Here is a 23389-nt window from a genome sequence, read left to right as displayed (position 1 = left end):
TGTAATTATTATATTTGAACCAAAATCAAAAAGCGTCTTTTCCTTCTCTTGTATCTTCGATCTCGTCCTTCTTGCTATGATATCATTAATTGTTGAAATATATGCGCATCTGGTGCAGAAGAGTTTGTACTGTTTTTGCAAAATAAACTCATCAGAGATACCAAGATTGCAGTTTTGTATTTGTACCAGACTCTCGTTTAGTTAAATAGACTCAGCAGTGCCACTCGAGTAAAAATAAATAAAAAAGGGACGTTAAGTACGAAGCTAAAAAGCATTAAGGACTGAAAATTCTAATTTTTTTTTGCCCAATATAGCTAAGGTAATCAATTCCCAAGATAGTAAAGAACCTAGTATTTCAAAAGTTCAAAGTTTTGTAAACAGTTAATTTATAATCTGACCACTTTAATGGTAAATCATGTCAACATAGAAGTGCTGACGACTTGACTTGTGATACTATAGGGGAAGAAAAACTCCCTCAGTATTAGCATCGAAACAGTGGTTTTATACCATAAAATTAAAAAACAATTGAGAACTTGTATTAGAGTTAGATGCGCGTTTCTTCTACAAAAGTCTCATTAGCGACGCTTGAATCAAACAGTTAAAGAAAGGCAAAACTCAGTACAAAGTTGAAGAGCATTGAGGTGAGGATGAAGACCAAAATTTCTTAAAGTTTTGCCAAATACAGCTGAAGTAATCTTTTCCCAGGGTAGAAAAGTCCTAGTTTTTTCAGAAATTCAAAGTTTTGTAAACAGTTAATTTACAATTATGACCATATCAATGTTAATTCATGTCAACACAGAAGTGCTGATTACTGGGCTGATGATAAACTCGGTGAATATAACTCCACTAGCAGTGGCATCGACCCCGTGGTTGTAAATAAACTCTTCATAGTAACCAGGATTGAAACTTTGTATTCGAGTCAGACGCGCGTTTTGTCAACAAAAGTCTCAATAGGGACGCTAATCAAAAAAGTAAAATAAAAGCCAAATAAAGAACAAAGATGAAGAGCATTGAGGACCAAACCATCCTAAAATTTTGTCTAATAAACATTTTTAAGCATTATTGCAAACAAAGTGACAAAAGAAAGTATATCTTTAGGCATAAATTTAGCAATAATTGTGCAATAACCCTTTTAAAGTATGACAAAACTCACTAAAAGAACACAGTTAACCAATTTTTCTAATGATAAGTAAACCAAGAAGGTCTTTTATGTAAACGCACATATAAGAAGCAATATTTCACAGTGAGAAAAATGTACCTTATAATGTATTTATAACTATATTTCTCTTTATGACACCTAAGTTACGACTTTGCTTACAAATCACAATGACAATGTAATATTTCTAAGAATACATGAAATTTATACTGAAATGGAGAATCGTTAACAATGAAGTTCAGTAGCAATGCCTCCTGAATATGCTTTCAGTAACTAAATGCAAAACACCAACAACAAACTTTTTATTTGGATAAGAAAAGATTTTTATTTCATTTAGATGTAATTATTCGAATGAGATAACCAGAAAACAAACAGAAGTTACTCGAAGGTTCACTGTAAATACTATTCTCCTGGCTTTCTCCTTGCTTGATGTATATTTTATCGCCTTTGTTAAGTTCTAGGACCATATTTAAAGTTCCCGTATTGTAGCCTATTTGGCCAGGATACACAGCTACTGTCTTTGCGTCATTTTTCCATAAGAAGACACGAAGCTGTCCACCGCTTGATGTCATAACGGTGCATGAGAACTGATACACTCCTGATGTTGGGGCTGTGTATACGCCGGTTATGGGATCATAATCCTTTTTTACGTTCGTCCAAACCTTGTCAAACTTTACAAGTTCACCAACTCCTAAAGATTTAGGAACAGTTAAAGAAGCTGCAAAGGCAGAAAATTCATCGTCATGATGATCCATACCTGTATAGAATAATAAAATATCACATTTCAAAATTACACAGGTAAAGATACGTATGTACCATTTCAGGAATATGATAGTTGTTGTCAATTTGTTTTTGCCGCTCAAGTAGGGACTTTCCGTTTTGAATTTTCCTCAATGTTCAGTATTTTTATTATTTTACTTTTTATTTATATTTGCTATAAGTAATTATTTCTATGACTGTATCTAACGTTCCTTTACGATAGATATTTAGCTTATCTGCAATCAATTCGATCTTCATGACTATGATATCATATACTGTGTTACAAGTCTAGATTAAACTGACGAAGAAAGGTAACAATAGGCCATCGAAAGCAGAATTATTAGTTTATTCTCTATAGCTGAGTAGTCTAGAGCGCTATATATGTGCAGACGATGTTGACTAGATATCACAATAGCATGTTCTATCGCTGTTGTTGTCTCTTTGAAAAATTCCCCATTTCCATTTCAAATTCTGGGTTCGAATCCAGGCGCGGTTGAAGATTTAACGTTGCTGGGCTGATATTCAGAATAATTATGTATATATATATATATATATTGTATACAAGTTTAAATTGGAAACAACGTTCACCCTAAGATTGAGTTGGATAAGACCGCAATTTTTATACGTGAGCATGTAAAACAAATTTCTTGGTAGAAGGGTCCAAATTCAACACTAGCAACATTATTCAAAAGACAAAAAAAGTGAAAAAGTATATTTTAACAAAACGCATTTGACTTACAACTCGATCAACGGAGTCTTAAACTCTGCTGACTGCCATTGCAGATTGCCAAGTACATAGATTGAAAAAAAGATGGAACAAAATGGATCTAAATATTAATTAAATACTAAACAGAAAACAATAACCTTGCAGAAAATATGTTATACCATAAACATGAGGTGAAACTATTTGTATACTGTATTCGCATTTCGACAATTGATGTCTCTTCAGTGATGTTAGGGATCGGAACAGTATTTTGAAGGCTATATGTTTTACATGCCTATGTAAATAGTGTAATAAAGATCCGCCTTTAAAAAACACCAACGATAAAGTGCTTATAAACTCACTGAAAGCAAGAGTAATTCTATTCACATTTTGTCCGTTTAACTCGATAATGTATTTTTTCTATAGTTCTGCTGGTTGAAAAGTCGTACAAGTTATGCATATTAGGCGAAAGAATTCTGAAATAACACATAATTAAAGGCAACAGTAGTATACCGCTGTTCTAAATATATTGTGAAAACTGATGCACCTTACGTTTTAAATTTAAGATTAAAATTATTATTCACCATTTATATCTGAGGTGTACTCATGACTTTTTTTTTTTACCTTTTTTAATCTCATTTAAATCTTTGCGTAACCCAGCTACGTCTGCTTTATTTTGGTCTACTTTTGCCCTACTGGAATTGTCTGCTTCTATCATTTCTTTACGAAGTAAATTATTTTGCTCTCTCGTCGATTTTAATTCTTCTTCAACTTGCTTAAGTACGTTACTTTTCGATTCCAATTGTACATGCATTTGGTTAAGTTCCTTTATCGTGGATTCCAATTCTACTTTCACTTCCGTAAGTGCTATCCTGGTTGATTTTAATTCTTTTTTCCCATTCTCTATTTCATTTCTATGCTTAAGTAACTCGTCGTTTATTTGGATCATTCTTTGATCTACAGTTTTAATATAAAATGCACCAAGCAAAATACAGACAGACAGAACCAAACCAACCAAATAAGCCTCCATTACTGTTATGTTTCAAATTATTTATAAACTTCACAGGTGACTGGCGTTGTTTAAATATTGTATTAACAAAGAAGTTTAAAGTCCATGAGGATCTGACTGGGTTGGTCTTCAGTTATGTATTTCTAATTTTTTCAATTTTCTTTAAATTCCCCATTGTTCTATTTTTATGTTTAAACATCCCATTTGTTTCTATTCTTTATTTGTTTGCATAGTCTTTTCTTTATTTTTTAATTTCTAGTACATTGCTCTTAAAATTTATTCTGTATTTAAGCCTCGGTCACACCTTACCGGATAGCTCGAACGGACGCCTAATGGATTTTTTTCCGAATCCTTTTATGTCCGTTAGACGTCCTTTGTCATCCACTAAACGTCCGTTCATATCTGTTGCATGTCCGTTAAGCGTACGTTTTATCCGTCGACGTTTGTTCTGTCCAGTGGAACATTTTGAGCATGTCCAAACTGTGAACGGACGTCCAACGGATAAAATGTCCGTTGAACGTCCGTTAGGCGTCCGTTTTGTACGGTACTAGTCCGTTTCGCTTCCGTTTTGTATCTGTTACGTGTCCGTTATACATTCGTTTGAGGTCTGGTAGCAATACACAGTTAGGAGTTTAGTTTCGCATTTTGGCCCCTGTGGATTTTTCAAATAGGAGAGTTATTGTGTAATAAAATTCATTTTTAGACAGCTGAGTGCTAATTTAGCCTTAGAAGATGGTTTATAAGAGCATCAAGATTATTTTTTACATGTTTAATGGGCTGTTTTCTGTTTGACAATCCGTATTTTCATAGCTAGACCGGTAATCGCTCCAGAAATTAATGTAATGTTTACCAACACTTTTTTTCTACACGAAGTTTTTGACGCAATTTTACAAAAAAATGAGATGAAAGACATATGCTTTTCATTGGATTTGCTGAATGATATATGAACACAGTTTCAGAAAAAGTATTACTTCAAGCGATTGAAATTCTACTTTTAGTCAAATTTTGGGGAAATATTTGACATCTTTCCCCCCTTTTTGCAATATTTTATAACAAATAAATGCAGATTGTTGCCATGGATACACCCAACAGAAATTATATTTTACCATTTTATATACTGGATATAAAATCTATGGAAGATTCTGATTACATACATATGCCCATATATGACACAAATAGTAAGCTTGATATTGCAAGAAAGCAATGAAAAGGGGATGGTAAAATGTATGAGTGCAAAACTGTTTATTGCTACCTCTGGAAGATAAATTCACCAACGGACTTCTAACGGACGTTTAACGAATAAAACGTATGCTGAACGAATGAGAAACAGACTTCTATCGGATGTATAACGGATAAAACGGACGATGAACAGATCTGAAACGGATAAATGCCAATTGAAAATTTCGCGTCAGAAATGCCAATTATTGGTATGTCAGGTTTCTTAAGGATCATTAATTCTTATTATTTATAATCGACCTTAGAGTAACGGCGATTCCTCACACACAAGCAGCTCTTATTCAGGTCAAACACTGACCTTCTGCGGTATTTTGAGGAATAAACCAAAACCAGTTACACCTAAACATTTTGAATATATATACATTGTACATGTATTATTACTGTAACCTTTAATTTTCCGTATATATTGTTCATCCGTTTTATCCGGTACGCTTCCGTTAGGTGTCCGTTTCATGCGGTACTCGTCCGTTGGATGAACGTTCGACATCCGTTCTGTCCGGTACGTTTCCGTTTCTCGTATATTGCATATCCGGTGTGTATCCGTTAGCCATCCGTTACACGTCCGTTTTATTCGGTCAGTACATCAACGGACTCCCAACGGATAACAATTTTGTCAACGGACAACTGTTATTTTCATCCGTTCGGCATCCGTTAGTGCTATCCGGTAAGGTTTGACCGAGTCTTAAACCGCATCCTTAGTATCTTTACGTGGTATGAAAAATATATTTCAAGCATGCGATACGATTTGAAATTTAAGTTTGTAACTTGATGTAAAGCAAGCAAATGTCAACCAAGGAGAGAATCACTTGGAATTATAATCGATGGGTGTCTTTCATGGAATCTACAAATAAACAAAGTATGCACTGTAATTTCAACTAGACTAGGTTTACTAAATCGCGATCGGTTGAAGCATTATATTCAACAAAAAGGTTTATGTTAATTTAAAACGGATATTTACTTTCTCTCTTTGATTAGTTATGTACAATATGGACATAAACAAGTTATCTTGATATGGAAAAAATGTTACAATTACAAAAAAGGCAGCCAGAATAATTCTAAACAAAGCATATGAGACACCGTTCAAAACTTTAGTCAAACAATCAGGATGGTGACCTTTTCAAAAAAGAATCATATATCATAAAGGAGTCTTAATGTATAAGTGTGTAAATAGTATGGCACCTGATTATCTTTGTCAATTATTAAACAATAACTGAAATGTCAATGCAAGATAATCATAGCGTTCATCGGACTATACATGTAATTGTCTTTCCATAGCATATGAAAAAAAGACACTCACTATTCAGGTACAATTCTTTGGAACAGTATTCCTGTAGAAATAAAAAAGATATAAACGATAGAACAGTTCAAACAAATCGAGGTGACTGCAAATTTAAGTACAATAATCGAGGCCACATTTTTTTAAAATTGTACAAAAAAGAGTGAAAAGATAACTCATTTAGAAAAAAAACTATTTTAAATTTAGCAGTATGCACAGACAAATTATTATATACGCGAAAAGACAATATGTCTTTACCGAATCTTCACGTGACAAGAGCAGACCAGTGAACTCAACAATTTAGATGTAAAAAATAAGTATATTTTGAGAAATTGCAACATACTAAGGACTAGGCCTCTTTTGTAATTTTCTCGATACATTTCGAAAAAACTAAGGATTTTCTTATCCCAAGCTTGGATTACCTTAGCCGTATTTGGCACAACTTTTTTGGAATTTTGGATCCTTAATGCTTCTCAACTTTGTTTTTGATTGGCTTTATAAATATTTTGCTATGATCGTCACTGATGATTCTTATGTAGACGAAACGCGCGTCTGGCGTGTGTAATTATAATCATGATGCCTATTTTTAATTTACTATTTACTGAACACAAAACATAGTGTTCTTTTTAAAAAGTACAATTGTTGTAAAGAAATAACTTTTGATCAGTACCGTCACCGTTATGTGTTATTATTCTCGACCTTTTCGTAAGAAGAGTAAATTTTCCATAGTTATCGTTCCCTTTTTACAAAACTTTGACTTTTTGAAATATTATTAAAATTGAGAAAGAAAATGGGGAATATGTCAAAGCGACAACAACCCGACCATAGAGGAGACAACAGCCGAAGGCCACTAATGGGTTCTCAATGTAGTGAGAATTCCCGCACCCGTAGGTGTCTTTCAGCTGGCCCCTAAAAATGTGTAATGGACGTCATACTAATCTCCGTATTATACACAAGAAACTAAAATTAAAAATTATACAAGAGTAACAAAGGCCAGAGGCTCCTGACTTGGGACAGGCGCAAAAAAAGAGGCGGGGTTAAACATGTTTATGAGATCTCAACCCTCCCCTATATCTCTAGCCAATGAGAAAAGTAAACGCATAACGATACGCACATTACAATTCAGTTCAAGAGTAGTCCGAGTCCGATGTCAAAAGATGTAACAAAAGAAAATAAATAAAATGACAATAATACATAAATAGCTACCTGTTAACTGAGATGCCAGCTTCAGACCTCAATTAAACTGATTGAAAGATTATGTCTTCATCATATGAATATCAAGCACAATCTCTCCCGTTATGTGTTTAGTATCATACTTTAATAAAATATATGAGAAGAACATAACCCGTGTCATGCCAACAACTGTGTTTAAAAATAATAAATGTGTTTAGTTCAGATGCAAAGACCCTATAAGTGAATCAATATATAAGCCAAAATATGCAATTTTTAATAACCGGACAATTAAGGCTTTTTCTACCTCATGAATAGATTACCTGAGCTGTATTTGACAAAACTTTCAGAAATTTTTGGATTTAATGCTCCACAACTTCGTACTTTTTATTCCTTTTGTACTTTTTTTTTATTCAAACGTCATTAATGAGTCGTTTGAAAACGAAACGCGCGTCTGGTGCAAATGCAAAATTTGAATCCTGGTATATATGATGGTTTTATTGACTTCATTTTCAACCAATTGTCATAACCACAGTTCCGAATGTTGTCTCAGTTGTTATATCACCTTATCCGACTTAAATTTTACTGTTACCATTTACACCGGAACTTGCACCTTATTTGTTTACCTTTTGTATCCAATATTGTTATTACTTTATTCTCCATAATCTATGTTCTTTCTACAAGGAACAGTTTTTTCTTTCTTTTGTTCATGAAGACAATGTGTCCATTTCTAATTTTCACAAAAGGTAACATTTTATGGTAAAAGGAGTTTTAATGAGTTACAAGAAAACAACACTCTACTTGTAGTTAACATTTTGAAATTGTCACTATAATACAGAGTAGAAAATTATTAGACAAATCAAGCTACTTCTGATTCAAGTGGTTAGTTTGTATGTCTTGCTATATAACTATTTGTCTGCTTGGAGTCCCCAAAAAAGAAAAAAAGGCACATATTTCTCGTGTTATCGTTATTATACGATAAATGAAATCGTTATCTACTGCAGACATATTTATGTAAAGAGAAGATTATCTACCCTCTTTTCAGAAGAAGCGCAAGCACGATATATATTTTACATATTTTCGTAGTCTTGTCTTTGATAGGTACGTTAGCTGCCAAACATAATAACGACGCTACCATTTTCATATTTATCAAAGTTGTACATATATTGATGCTAGTTTAGGAACATGTATTTATGCTATTTATGATCATTTATAGAAAAGTCTGTTTGATTGGATATATAAAGTATGCGGGAAGAATTTCATACACGGGTGGTTTGATAGTAATTAAAGTCGAGTCATTGCAGTCAAGTGCTCTAGATGCTTTTTTCCAAATAAATAATTATGAAAATTATTTATTTACAGGTTGATTGTCCAAGAAGAGTCGCAAATATTGACGTTGCAGTGCTAGTTAGAAACAAGACAATTTTCGTAATTCTCATTGATATAAAATGAATTACGTGTACTTATTACCTGAAAAAAAATGTACTTGACTTTTGCAAGTGGCTACTCCCATATGAGAGTTTCGTATTATATTGATAAATGTGTTATGTTCGGTTGAGGTTACGAATTAGAACATAAGTGTATATCTTTAATAGTGTTTTTATTTGATAAAAAGTAGTTACGTATAAAAAAAGATTTCCAATACATATCTGATTTCTCAATGTTGAGGGGATAAACACTACAAGAAAACAAAAGAGAGAGTTTGAAATGTTTAAATTTTTGTAGCGCATTTTGATTGAATGTTTATAACGGCTATTTATACTGCAATCAGCTATTTTACTATACAGATAAAGCTATACATATACACGTAAGCTTTATACGTCAATGACCTCAACTAACCTTTAAGTCCCGCCTGCTTATCGGAACTACTGTATTTCATCAACAACGTCACGTCACAACCATGACAACGTGTAGTAACAATGGTCAAACTTTTAAGAATTTAAACTTGTTATGTCTTCAAATTGGTAATTTATATATACCATGTTTATTAAATGTTATTAATTAACTTCATTTTCCCTGTTTAATTCATTAAAATGTCTATGCCTTACAGTCTGGACTTTGATCATAGGGAAATAACCCAAAATGGTACCCAAAAAGGGAACGAAACGCTCGGTAGAACCTCGCATTTCCCCCGTTTCTAAGCCTCATAGAAAAAAAAATCATATTTCAAGACACTATACGCATATTGTATAAATTCAATACATTTTGGGTAATGAATAAGCGTATAAAACTATTTCAAATGCAATTTATTTCAATTATAGTATCCAAAAACATTAACAATAAAATGAAAAGTTTGAATCATGTTGAGGAATATTTATAAAAACTAAAAAGATTGGGTTGAATCTAAATCTCGTGAGATATTTTATAAAAAAAATAACATTCTACCATCATCCAAAATATCTGCAGATTTTATAAACAAAAATATAAGATATGCTTATTGACATATAAGTTTGTTAAGGTATTTCAAATGTTGTTTTAATTAAGTATTGTATAGATACGTACAACATGTACAATAGACTGTCGGGATTTCAAATATGTTTAAAGGTTTTCCTATTTTAAAAGAGATTTAACGATTATTCAATTTCATTGAATTTTTCTATTAATTAAATATTTGTAAAGACAATATATTTTACAAGGAAGTAGCATCATGGCATCTAATCACAATTATATAACCATTTAAATAAGAAAATTAGATTGTGAAATAATAGTCAAAAGAAGATTATTTACCAAATCAGAGGCAAGGTAAGTTTTCTCTCTACCAGTTCATCGTTTTAAAAAAACATAAAAAAGACATCTACACGTGCGGTGTTCATCAATAGTAGACTACAATACATTCAATATGTCGAGCTCTCAATCTACAAATGTAATGAATAGCATGGGACGATCCTTGATCCCTTCTAAATTCCTTAAATGACAAAAAAATAATATATATTATAAAACGACCACTTACGAAGGAAAGGGGGGTAGTGATTTACAGATTTCCCATTTAAAAGTCGGTTTATTTCCCTCAACTATCTTGTTTTTTTGTGATAAGCTTAAACAGATCTGAGTTTTTAGACCATTATAAAGTATTTTGCATGCAATATGTTACTGCTCCCTGATGTAAATATAAAAGTTGTAGACTTAAAGATATTGAAAAATTTTCCTTGAAACATGTCATTCACACATGGACATTTTTAACTATGTTGGAAGGATTGTTCAATGAGTGGTTCGCAAACTCTATTCCCAAAGCATTGAGGAAACGTTACACAATAGATAGGATGATGTTGCTATTCAGCAACCAAACTTTGAAAAGCAAAAACTTAAATTAAGAACCATCTGATAAAGTTTTGCTGTAAAACTCTCAAACAATCCATATGAAAAATACAAATCCACCGAAAATAGATTTACCAGTATAATCTCAGTTAGCACTGCTGAATTAATGCGACTGTAACTTACGAACTGTATATACTGCATGCATATAAAATAAAGAATGGACATTGTTACCCAGATTTTTTTTGTTAATATTTTGAAATTGTCACTACACTACAGAATGAAAAATTATTAGACAACTCAAGCTGCTTCTGATTCTATTTGTTAGTTTGTATGACTTGCTATATAACTATTTGCTTGCTTCGAGTCCCAAAAAATAAAAAGGCAAATATTTCTGGTGTTATCCTTATCATACAATGAAGGGAATCGTTATCTACTGCAGACATAATTATGTATAGAGAATATTATCTACTCTCTTTTCAGAAGTAGCATGATGTACATTTCATATATTGTCGTAGTCTTGTCTTTAATAGGTAAGTTAGCTGCAAAAAATTATAACGATTATACCATTTGTTCTTTAAATCCTTAATAGTGTTTCATTCAATACTAAGAAGTAACGTATAAAGGAAGATTTCGAATACATATTTAATTTCATAATTTAGAGGGGATAAATACTACAAGGAAACAACAGAGAGAACAAGAAATGTTTTAATTTCTTGTAGCGCGTTTTGATTAAATGTTTTAAACGGCTATAATAAATACATTTTGGGTAATGAAAAAGCGAACAAAATCATTTGAAATGCAATTTGATTTTAAAGGCCACCCTCTTTCTAAATCTAACACTGAACAAATGTTCATTTTGTAGAATTTGCTAACACACACTATGCAGAAGTAGAAGCTCCATGGAAAATACAAAGTCGCGAAGCACACTCGTTCCTCAAAGCTCCAACTAAAAACAAAAGAAGTGATCCCGCTTGCAATGAAGACGAGCATTATTGTGAAGCTGCAGAAAACAAAGCCAATTGTATGGTAAACACATACAATAAATATCTGAAAAAATACTTGATATAATGAAACAAAATTAAGAAATGATAATATCAAATAGTAACTAAATTATATCTTCCTCGAAGACACACTAAATGGCTGCAGAACAAGTATAATTGGTGACACGTTGGTGAATCGCAAACCACAAAGACATCGGACAAATATCCCTGAATCTATTTAACACCACGGCTACTTTTTTTTAGGATCGGTTCCCGTTAGAGCTGTTTATGTCATGAACTGTTCTACGGGTTTCAGGAGAACATATCTCCTGACATTTCCTACAGACTTCAAAAGGATGTTAAAACTGATTATAACTCGAAATATTGAACCGTACAACCATCAATAATGAGTAAAACCTATACAATATAGTAAGGTACTAAAGTTTCCACAATAACAAAATGGGAAGCAATTCATACGAGAAGAGTGAAGACACTTACTATGACAAATTAATAAACAAAAACAAGTTTTACGGACAGAAACAAATCAACATGCTCTTTAAAAAAAAACCAGGTACATTAATCAAAGTATCACGACTTCATGATGGTGCATGATACTTTCACACTAATATTGCATACTTCTGATAAATTATACTCACAATAATATAATATGGCTCAAAACTGCAAAAATCTGGTAAAATTTCGCTAACTTCGTTAAAGAAAGATGTTTTTTTAACCGATCCGGAAGTAAAACTACAATGTACTTTGAATACAGATACAACTTAATAAGAACTTGGAAACGATGTCTCCAATAGTGCAAAAGCTTGTAATCTAAACATTTGCAATTTTCGTTTCAAATTGTCTGAATTGGTGGATAAACAGCTGTTGTGATAATGTAATTGTTTTAGTCTAATATAACTTGTTTTAATACTTTTACTAGTATCAATTCTACACTTTTCTATTTTTTCGTGTAATACTTAACCTAGTATATACCAAAAACAATTAATTTCAGATGCACAACGAACAGACTCGGGAGCATTATTGTGGCATGGGTCATACATGTACTGCAACACAAGCTTGTTACCTAGCTACACCCTGTCCAGCACATTACACATTAGGCTGTACAGGTAAATTAAAAATGCATAGGACTAAGTTTTAAAAAAAATAATTTTATAAGAGACATATTTCTCGTTTCTCTCTGTTTTTTAAAACATTAGACTGTTGATTTTCCCGTTTGAATAGTTTTACAGCAGTTATTTTTGGGGCCCTTGATAGCTTGTTTTTCGGTGTGAGCCAAGGCCCATTGTTGAAGACCGTTCTTTGACCTACAATAGTTTACTTTAACAAATTGTGACTTGGATAAAGGGTTGTTTATTTGCAATCATACCACATTTTCTTCTACCTTTATAGTAAAAGGAATGATTGGGATGATGTTTCATTGTCATCTTTCAGACGCTATAGGTAAATAGTTATCAAAAGTACCAGGATTATAATTTTATACGCCAGACGCGCGTTTCGTCTACATAAGACTCATCAGTGACGCTCAGATCAAAATAGTTAAAAAGCCAAACAAATACAAAGTTGAAGAGCATTGACGACCCAAAATTCCAAAAAATTGTGTCAAATACGGCTAAGGTCATCTACTCCTGGCGTAAGAAAATCAATCCTTAGTTTTTCGAAAAGTTCAAAGTTTTATCAACAGAAAATTTATAATATGACTATATAATTGATATTCATGTCAACACCGAAGTGCTGACTACTGGGCTAGTGATACCCTCGGGGACGAAACGTCCACGAGCAGTGGCATCGACCCAGTGGTGTAAATAGTTATCAAAAGTACCAGGATTATAATTTTATACGCCAGACGCGCGTTTCGTCTACATAAGACTCATCAGTGACGCTCAGATCAAAATAGTTAAAAAGCCAAACAAATACAAAGTTGAAGAGCATTGACGACCCAAAATTCCAAAAATTTGTGCCAATTACGGCTAAGGTCATCTACTCCTGGGGAAAGAAAATCCTTAGTTTTTCGAAAAGTTCAAAGTTTTATCAACAGAAAATTTATAATATGAATATATAATTGATATTCATGTCAACACCGAAGTGCTGACTACTGGGCTAGTGATACCCTCGGGGACGAAACGTCCACGAGCAGTGGCATCGACCCAGTGGTGTAAATAGTTATCAAAAGTACCAGGATTATAATTTTATACGCCAGACGCGCGTTTCGTCTTCAAAAGACTCATCAGTGACGCTCAGATCAAAATAGTTAAAAAGCCAAACAAATACAAAGTTGAAGAGCATTGACGACCCAAAATTCCAAAAATTTGTGCCAAATACGGCTAAGGTCATCTTCTCCTGGGGTAAAAAAAGCCTTAGTTTTTCGAAAAGTTCAAAGTTTTATCAACAGAAAATTTATAATATGACTATATAATTGATATTCATGTCAACACCGAAGTGCTGACTACTGGGCTGGTGATACCCTCGGGGACGAAACGTCCACGAGCAGTGGCATCGACCCAGTGGTGTAAATAGTTATCAAAAGTACCAGGATTATAATTTTATACGCCAGACGCGCGTTTCGTCTATATAAGACTCATCAGTGACGCTCAGATCAAAATAGTTAAAAAGCCAAACAAATACAAAGTTGAAGAGCATTGACGACCCAAAATTCCAAAAATTTGTGCCAAATACGGCTAAGGTCATCTACTCCTGGGGTAAGAAAATCCTTAGTTTTTCGTAAAGTTCAAAGTTTTATCAACAGAAAATTTATAATATGACTATATAATTGATATTCATGTCAACACCGAAGTGCTGACTACTGGACTGGTGATACCATCGGGGACGAAACGTCCACCAGCAGTGGCATCGACCCAGTGGTGTAAATAGTTATCAAAAGTACCAGGATTGTAATTTTATACGCCAGACGCGCGTTTCGTCTACATAAGACTCATCAGTGACGCTCAGATCAAAATAGTTAAAAAGCCAAACAAATACAAAGTTGAAGAGCATTGACGACCCAAAATTCCAAAAAATTGTGCAAAATACGGCTAAGGTCATCTACTCCTGGGGTAAGAAAATCCTTAGTTTTTCGAAAAGTTCAAAGTTTTATCAACAGAAAATTTATAATATGACTATATAATTGATATTCATGTCAACACCGAAGTGCTGACTACTGGGCTGGTGATACCCTCGGGGACGAAACGTCCACCAGCAGTGGCATCGACCCAGTGGTGTAAATAGTTATCAAAAGTACCAGGATTATAATTTTATACGCCAGACGCGCGTTTCGTCTACATAAGACTCATCAGTGACGCTCAGATCAAAATAGTTAAAAAGCCAAACAAATACAAAGTTGAAGAGCATTGACGACCCAAAATTCCAAAAATGTGTGCCAAATACGGCTAAGGTCATCTACTCCTGGGGTAAGAAAATCCTTAGTTTTTCGTAAAGTTCAAAGTTTTATCAACAGAAAATTTATAATATGACTATATAATTGATATTCATGTCAACACCGAAGTGCTGACTACTGGGCTGGTGATACTCTCGGGGACGAAACGTCCACCAGCAGTGGCATCGACCCAGTGGTGTAAATAGTTATCAAAAGTACCAGGATTATAATTTTATACGCCAGACGCGCGTTTCATCTACATAAGACTCATCAGTGACGCTCAGATCAAAAAAGTTAAAAAGCCAAACAAATACAAAGTTGAAGAGCATTGACGACCCAAAATTCCAAAAAATTGTGCCAAATACGGCTAAGGTCATCTAAACGAAACATTCAATGTCGAATCATCAACTCACAGTCCTAACAAAACATGTTACAATCCCGTTGTGCAGCGCAATCTCAACAGCGCTGTGAAATTAATCATCCCGGACGTTCAATGTGATCCCAAGGAATGTTGTCCCACTTGTCCCGCATATCAAACTCAAGCTGACTGTATGATATTGGTGGTGGTTTTCATCGTCTAAACCATGTCCAATCGGATGCAAAATTAGCTCGATCGGACCAAAATCGGGCGAAACACATGACTTTTGGCCAAGATGGGTGCCAAATGTCTATGTAATCACCACTGCCGGTTTTTGGTACACAATGAATGATTTTTGGTCTGCAGAATTCGATATTTACGCCTAACGGCCGTTTAGATGTCACTAAGGAAAGACTTTGGTGCTCTTTAACAATTTCTGCGCAAATGGTGCTTTACTGAAATTGCTCCAAAGAATCTACCGTGGCCACCATTGAACTCTCGTGACCTTTGTACACCCATCAGAGTCAATATCAAATATGTTTAAGACCAAATGAATCGGTCTGGCTGAGAGTTTCTTGCTTTTTGTACCCCGGGATGTCGCTTATAATTACAGGATCCATTTTTGGTTTAATTTGTGGATGATTGGGGTTATTATTGAGGCTACAATTTCAGTCTTCTCGTAATTGTATGCAGTGAAAGGCTTAATTATATCATACCCCAAACTGCATGTTGCTGGTTGTCAGAAAGTCCTGGCATTTACTCAGATGTTTATTGCAGTTTCCTTACAATAAGGGCGGGAAAGTTCATGACATTTACCAAGCTTTAAATGACAAAATCGTGAAAATGGTGCTTATGTTGAAAAGCGGTGAACTCGGTTTATGTCCGTTCAAAATAACCCTTACTTCGCATTTGTTCCAAAATTCAATCAACCGTAAAGTTGTCGTCAATTGTCTTAAAAGTCATTTTAAACTTACTATACAAAGTTATAATATAAATAAAATAAAAATAATAAGATTTTTTTGAAAAACAAAAGTGTTGCGTTTTCATTGGCACTCAGTATATTACCCGTATAGCATACAAAGAAAACAAAACTACAAACAATATATTATTAACTAATGTCTCTGTTTGTGGTGTGATAAGTTTACATTGCATAGCAATTTTGTATAATCAGATGATCAGTGCCTGTCATTTCCATGCCATAACGGAGCCACGTGCCAAGATACAAGTACCAGCTATAACTGTCAATGTGTTCCAGGCTGGGATCCAGCAACCGATTGTGCTGAAGGTATTGATTTCTTTAATTAGATCTTTTAAAAAATTGATTTAATTGGTATTACTATTGATTTCATTATCAGTGCATCAAGATCAAACTAAATGACATCTTCCCCGAGGGTATCACCAGACCAGTAGCCATCACTTCGTTGTTGACATGAATATCAATTATACGGTCATTTTATTAAATTTCCAATAACAAATTTTGAAATTGTTGAAATACTAAGGATTTTCTTATCCCAGGAAAAGATTACCTTAGCCGTATTTGGCACAATCTTTTTAAATCATGGGTCCTCAATGCTCTTCAACTTTGTTCTTGTTTGGCTTAACAACTATTTTGATCTGAGCGTCACTGATGAGTCGCATGTAGACGAAACGCGCGTCTGACGTACTAACCCTGGTACCTTTGATTACTATTTAAACCACTGGGTAGATGCCACTGCTGGAGGACGTTTTGTCTCCGATTGTATCACCAGCCCAGTAGTCAGCACTTCGGTGTTGACATTGATATCAATTATATGGTCATTCTTATAAATTTCCAGTCACAAAACTGATTTTTTTGAAAAACATTGGATTTTCTTATTCCAGGAATAGATTACCTCAGCTGTACTAGGCACAACTTTTTAGAATTTTAGGTCCTGAATGCTCTTCAACTTTGTTCTTGTTTGGCTTTACAACCATTTTGATTTGAGAGTCACTGATGAGTCTTATGTAGACGAAAAGCGCGTTTGGCGTAATAAATTATAATCAAAGGTACAAATGTACCTTTGATAACTCTTAACACAAAATCCATCGAATGTTGAATATCTTCTGATTGTTATTTCAGTCTTAAAGGCATGATGTTGTTATTGGCTTTGAACTACCTGTCAGTGACTGTGTGTCCTCTCAGATCTCAACTTATTGTCTTTTTAATTTTTGTGATGTATAAATACTCTGCCATGTTATGACTGTGGGTTAGTTATATGTCTTTTTGCTGTTACACTCCAATCCAAGGTTAGGGGGATGGTTTTGCGCCATCAAACTAATTTAACCTCGCCAAATTTGTATATGCTTGTCCCAAGTCGGCAGCCTACTTTTTCATGATTATCGTGTGTTGTTGTATCTGATATGTTTTTTCATCGTTTTGAACGAAGGATTTGTCTCTTTATACAAATAAAAAGCAAAAACACAAAAATACTGAACTCCGAGGAAAATTCAAAAAGGAAAGTCCAAAATCAAAAGGCAAAATCAAAAGTCCAAACACATCAAACGAATGAATACCAACTGTCATATTCCTGACTTGGAACAGGCATTTTCTAATGAACCTGGTTTTATAGCTAGCTAAACCTCTCACCTTTATGACAGTCGTATTAGTTCAAAACGGGGACAAAGTAAAAGACTGTAAAGGAGTAGGTCCGGTAAGGACCGATTTTGGCCTCAAATTTCAGTTTCATCTGACGAAAGATTTTGACCACTTTTTAAACACTTAAGTGTCTTTTTCATTTGATTCAATTATTTTTTGTGAAAGATTTTAACTCATTTAGTCATAAAAAACGATCCGATTCAAGCTAAAATATGAAAAATCTACCAAATATGCGAAAAAATGTCACTTTTCAGATGGTTTTTGTCAAAAATGAAAGTGGCCGCATCCGTGTTCATCCTCAATCTTTATATATGTTATGTATTATCATCAATTACAACTTCCATTTTAATATTTTGGATGAACACGAATGCGGCCACTTTCGTTTTACACGAAAACCGTCTAAAATTTAACTAAAATGCTTGAATTTTGATGATTTCAGTAATTTAGCATGACTTAATGGTGATAGTACTCAATATATGTGCATTGTATTGACAAAAACAGCCATTATTTATGTAGTATAACCATTCTACTATCCAATAGATAACTAAAAGTTTACATTTTAACAATTTTTAAAAACTGCTATATTTTGGGGCCAAAAAGGGCTCTTAACGGACCTACTCCTTTACATATAATATTTCTCTATAGATAAATCAAAGGGGCGTTTTAATCAAGGCAGGGATCCAGCGAATTAAAAAAACACTTTACAGTCTGTAATCTAGCGGTTACTAGTAAATCACTTGAACATAGATACTAGGATTAAACTTTTGTACGCCAGACACGCGTTTCGTCAACAAAAGACTCCACAGTGATACTAGAATCACACAAGTTCAAAAGGCCAAACAAAGTAGGAGTGTGCTAAAAGTTTCGTTCTTTAGTACTAATTTTGGCATTTTAGAAAATATTTAAATGCTGAAACGCGTCTTAAAGTCTGAAATAAATATGTTTTATCACACCTAATGTACTTTGTTTTATTGTTTTACAGATTTTAACGAATGCCATGTTGTTCCCTGTTTAAATGGAGGGTCGTGTAACAATCTATTTAATGATTTCACGTGTGACTGTACCGGCAGATACGAAGGATATGTGTGTGAAACAGGTTAGATCGTCAATACAAAATCCCCATTTACTATATACAAAAATATTGAAGATAGTCGAGTGCATATGTATAGGTGGAAGTGTTTGAAAATATACATTTTAACCAGTAGATTTCAATATATTCCATATATGTTCAATATCTTTGAACACTTTTTAAAATCAATGAATGTAATGAATGAAAGCGTCTATATTGCGCTTTAAAAATCACAAAATGAAATTATCTGGTCCTCGAATATTAAATAAGGTCTTGATCTTGCCTAGTATATGTGATATAACCTAAACCAGATATTAAACAATTTAAAAAATGTGGTCATAGGATGTGTAACATTTTTTCAAACTTTTTAAATGCATTTGAGACATTTTTTAATCTATCTTTTTCAGACTGTAGACCAGGTCCTGCAGACATCGTATTTGTAGTGGATACATCGGACAGCTTGAAAAATGGTATTAATAAAAGCATTGACTTTATCAATCAATTCATCAGCAAAGTTCCTATTGGTCCAAATGATTTCCAAATTGGTGCTATAGCCTATAACTTTAATTCCACAGTACTATTTGATCTCGATGACTACACATCGGTTTCTGATATGAATGCTGTTTTAAAGACTGTCAAAGGAGAGGAAGCTGCCACTTACACAGCTAAGGCATTACAACAAGCTCGTGAGGTAAACTAGAGATTTCAAAAAAATGTGTCTTGAAGTGTTTTATTATTGTATGATGTAAATTCTGTAGAAAAACCACAAGCGAAGTCATCAAATTTAATGCTGTGTATATGTTAATGCTGTGTATATGTTTGGCACAATTTTTTGGAATTTTGTATCCTAAATGCTCTTCAACTTTGTATTTATTTGGCTTTTTAACTATTTTGATCTGAGCGTCACTGATGAGTCTTATGTAGACGAAACGCGCGTTATTTAATGAGATTATATAGCTGAAATTATAATAAGTTATCAAAGGTACCAGGCTTATGATTTTATACGCCAGACGCGCGTTTCGTCTACATAAGATCCATCAGTGACGTTCATATCTAAAAAAAAAATATAAAGCCAAACAAGTGCAAAGTTGAAAAGCATTGAGGATCCAAGATTCCAAAACGTTATGCCAAATACGGCTTAGGTAATATATGCCTGGGATGAGAAAATCATTAAACGTCACATATATCGTTTTGTGGGTAACAAATCAAGTTCAACCAGATCTAAATGCATATATAATTTCACAAATGGTCTCAAAATACCACTAACTTGAGTTAAAAGCCGATTCATTTATTTTTGTGGATACCATTTTTTGGTGATACTACTGCTGCCTTTATTCATGGATATTTGATTTCGTGGGTTTTGATAAAGACTGAATACAATCTGTTTGAAAATATGTTATCGTTAAATATTTAAATTCGTGGGTCACCTGTTTCCATAAAATCAACGAAAACTGGTATCCAACATAAATGATGAATCCCATTATTTCTCCTAAATTTAATAATAATAATTGTCCTTTGTCATATCTTCTATTCATAGTCTTCTATTTATAATCTACCAAAAGATATAGCAAGGAAAACACTTTTCCGTCGCAATCCCTTTCAATGTTCCATCATAAAATTTAAAGCCTTTATAGCTATGTTGTCTACAGTTTTAAAACAATGACTGACATATCCTGTCAAAAACAATGAAAAGTTAAACATATTTTGAATTACATAAGAGTGTATAATTCCCCGAAATTTTGTTATAAAAAAAGGTGCTGTTGATCTACGCAAAAGGCGCATACGATCTCTAATTTCATTTCCATATGTGTATTTTTAAAGGCAAAATAGAATTTCAACAAGGGCTCTTCATACAATGTTTTATTTGATACCAAATGTCCTCAAGTATATAAAAATAATACTGTTATTCGTAGCAAATCTTTGTTTTAAATATGTACCCCTTTGTTGTATACACCTGTTGACCTGGCCTGAATAAGTTGTTAAATAAATTTAAATTTGATTCTTGTTATAGATGATAACAAGCTATTCCAAGGGATCACGTGGTACAACAAGCTACATTGTCCTGATGCATGACGGTCTGTCAACAGACAGGAATGAGGCTTTCTACGAAGCACAAATAATAAAATCAATGGGTATACGTATTCTATCAGTAGGAATCGGACAGTCGATTGCATATACAGAGATGTTGACTATTTCAAAAAGTCCGTTTTATACTTTTAGTCCAAATCATCTAGAGGATATGTATAACCAGATTCTCAAAGAAACAGTTCATACTGATTGTACAGGTATTCTGATTATGTATATATATATTATAGATCTAACATTGTTGGGTTGATGTTTAGACGAGTTGTATATATATATATATATATACGAGTCTAAATTGAAAACTACGTTCAAACCTATGTCTGCGTTGGATAAAAACCGCAATTTTTATACGTGTGCATGTCAAACAAATTTCGTTGTAGAAGGGTCTAAAAATATATATTTATATATTAGAACTTATTTGAATGAGTAGGTACAAAACTCTTAATGTTCTTTTGAAGAACTGTCAGAACGTTACATGTTGGTATTTTTCAATTACAGCAATCTGATTTTTTTTCTTTTACCGCTTCTATGCTACGTATGTATTGAAGTAATCAAAATATGTTTTTTCACACTTTTATTTAAAACTTTTATTTTAAAGGTGAACTTGCAAAAATACTGAACTCAGAGGAAAATTCATAACGAAAAATCCCCAAACAAATGGCAAACCCTCAAACACTTCAAACGAATGAATAACAACTGTCATATTCCTGCTTTGGTACAGACATTTGCTTATGTAGAAAATGATGAATTGATCCTGTTTTTTAATAGCTAGCTAAACCTGTCACTTGTATAAACTTCTATTATATAGAAAATAACGTAACCTCAATGAGAATGCAACAAAACAAAGTAGAAAAGAAAATTGCTGTTTAAAATATTTACCGTACTCCTTCTGCTACCATACATACAGTTTAAAGCTTTTTTGAATACCTTTACTATTCACAGCGTCTGTTGTACTTGAAAGTTGAACACTGCTCATTGCCAAAAAAACCACAGTTCACTCACATTTCAAAACATGTTGAAACAGCGTTGTACATAAATTTGTAAATATCTTTTTACAGATTGCAACTTGGAGGAAGATGCTCAGGTAATAATTCTTCTTGATACAAGCGGCAACCAAACGATAACAAATTTCAACGATCGTCTAACAGCCACACGAAAGATCATAGACAAAATGTTATCATATAACCCAAGTGCTAGTATCGGCATGTATTCATATTCAGACGAACCGGAAGAGGTGTTTTCTTTAACATGGTCAGGTGACAAAGATAAACGTATCGCAGCAGCGCTACAAATTGACCTTGACATCCATTCATCATCAAACCTTAGCCATGCCTTGCAACATATACGAATAAGTAACCAGTTCACATCACTAAGAAAGATGGTGGTAATTGTTTCAAATGGACTATGGACTGATATGGATGAAATAAAGAAAGAAGTCTCGTATTCTGAAGAACATGGCATAGAAGTAAATGGCGTTGTTGCTGCAGACGACAATGTTATTGAAAACTTTCAGACAGTATTGCATGATCCTAGTAATGTGTTTTATACAGAAGGTGACGACTTCAGAGCATTAGACTCACTCACTGCAATGACAAAATATTATATTTGTGTTGACAATATATTTAGTACTCGGCAATAAATGTATTACTTGTTTTATGTTTTCTTAGAGAACAAATATATGCTGTAACTTTATCAATGTCTTGTGAAACAAACTCAAAAAGCAAAATAGAAAGAGGATATTTAACAAACTGTTCTGGAAACATTAGATATACATAAAGAATTAAAAAATTCATTGTTAATATGTGGTTAGTGTACTACATCTTCATATTTTTATATATAAGACTATCATGACATATTGAAGTTTATACTTACCATTTTTATGCTAAAAGAGTTTTAATTAAAAAAGATTAAGACTAAAAAGATAACACTTAACAATTTATTGAGTCATCTCGAACACCAAAAGCAAAACTTTGAATGACAAGAAGTTCTTGAAACACAAGATAAATTAATACATTTGTTTTAAAAAGAATAGTCAAATCCACCAAAGTCATTCATGTCTAAAGGAGTGAAAACCTTAACCTGCTAAGCTGACGATACCATCGGGGACTAGCAGTACAACAGAGAGATAAAACAAGTGCTAGTACATAAAGATAGCACTTAAAACAAGAATGTGCCACATGTAGTTCACAGATGCCCCATCTGCACTTGAAAATGGGGTAAAATCTCTTATTTTGCATTAAAATAAGACAGATCATATCATAGGGAACATGTGTACCAAGTTTCAAGTTGATTGGACTTCAACTTCGTTTAAAATTATCTCGACCAACATAT

At 33.4% G+C, this 23389-nt stretch overlaps 2 protein-coding genes across 2 annotated transcripts in view; one reads left to right on the top strand and one right to left on the bottom strand.

The window, feature by feature from the left end:
• Positions 1 to 22749, top strand: part of LOC134715762 (collagen alpha-6(VI) chain-like) — a 76550-nt gene extending 53801 nt beyond the window's left edge. The window contains exons 2-9 of the mRNA XM_063578186.1: positions 11045 to 11094; positions 11427 to 11590; positions 12554 to 12668; positions 16462 to 16575; positions 18887 to 19000; positions 19381 to 19664; positions 20985 to 21258; positions 22117 to 22749. Coding sequence (XP_063434256.1) covers positions 11052 to 11094; positions 11427 to 11590; positions 12554 to 12668; positions 16462 to 16575; positions 18887 to 19000; positions 19381 to 19664; positions 20985 to 21258; positions 22117 to 22697 — 1689 coding nt within the window. The 5' untranslated portion in view covers positions 11045 to 11051 and the 3' untranslated portion in view covers positions 22698 to 22749. The remainder of the gene's footprint in view (positions 1 to 11044; positions 11095 to 11426; positions 11591 to 12553; positions 12669 to 16461; positions 16576 to 18886; positions 19001 to 19380; positions 19665 to 20984; positions 21259 to 22116) is intronic.
• On the bottom strand, positions 1478 to 3647 carry LOC134715767 (multimerin-2-like). Its single transcript, XM_063578194.1, has 2 exons — positions 3243 to 3647; positions 1478 to 1913 (listed from the first exon to the last, which is right to left on the bottom strand). Exons 1-2 carry the CDS (start codon positions 3565 to 3567, stop codon positions 1486 to 1488), a joined length of 753 nt encoding a protein of 250 aa, XP_063434264.1. The 5' UTR covers positions 3568 to 3647; the 3' UTR covers positions 1478 to 1485.
• Positions 22750 to 23389: the final 640 nt, after the last annotated feature.

This window comes from Mytilus trossulus, chromosome 4 (genome assembly GCF_036588685.1).
Source record: "Mytilus trossulus isolate FHL-02 chromosome 4, PNRI_Mtr1.1.1.hap1, whole genome shotgun sequence".
NCBI lineage: Eukaryota > Metazoa > Mollusca > Bivalvia > Mytilida > Mytilidae > Mytilus > Mytilus trossulus.
This window is presented reverse-complemented; position numbering and strand designations above follow the sequence as displayed.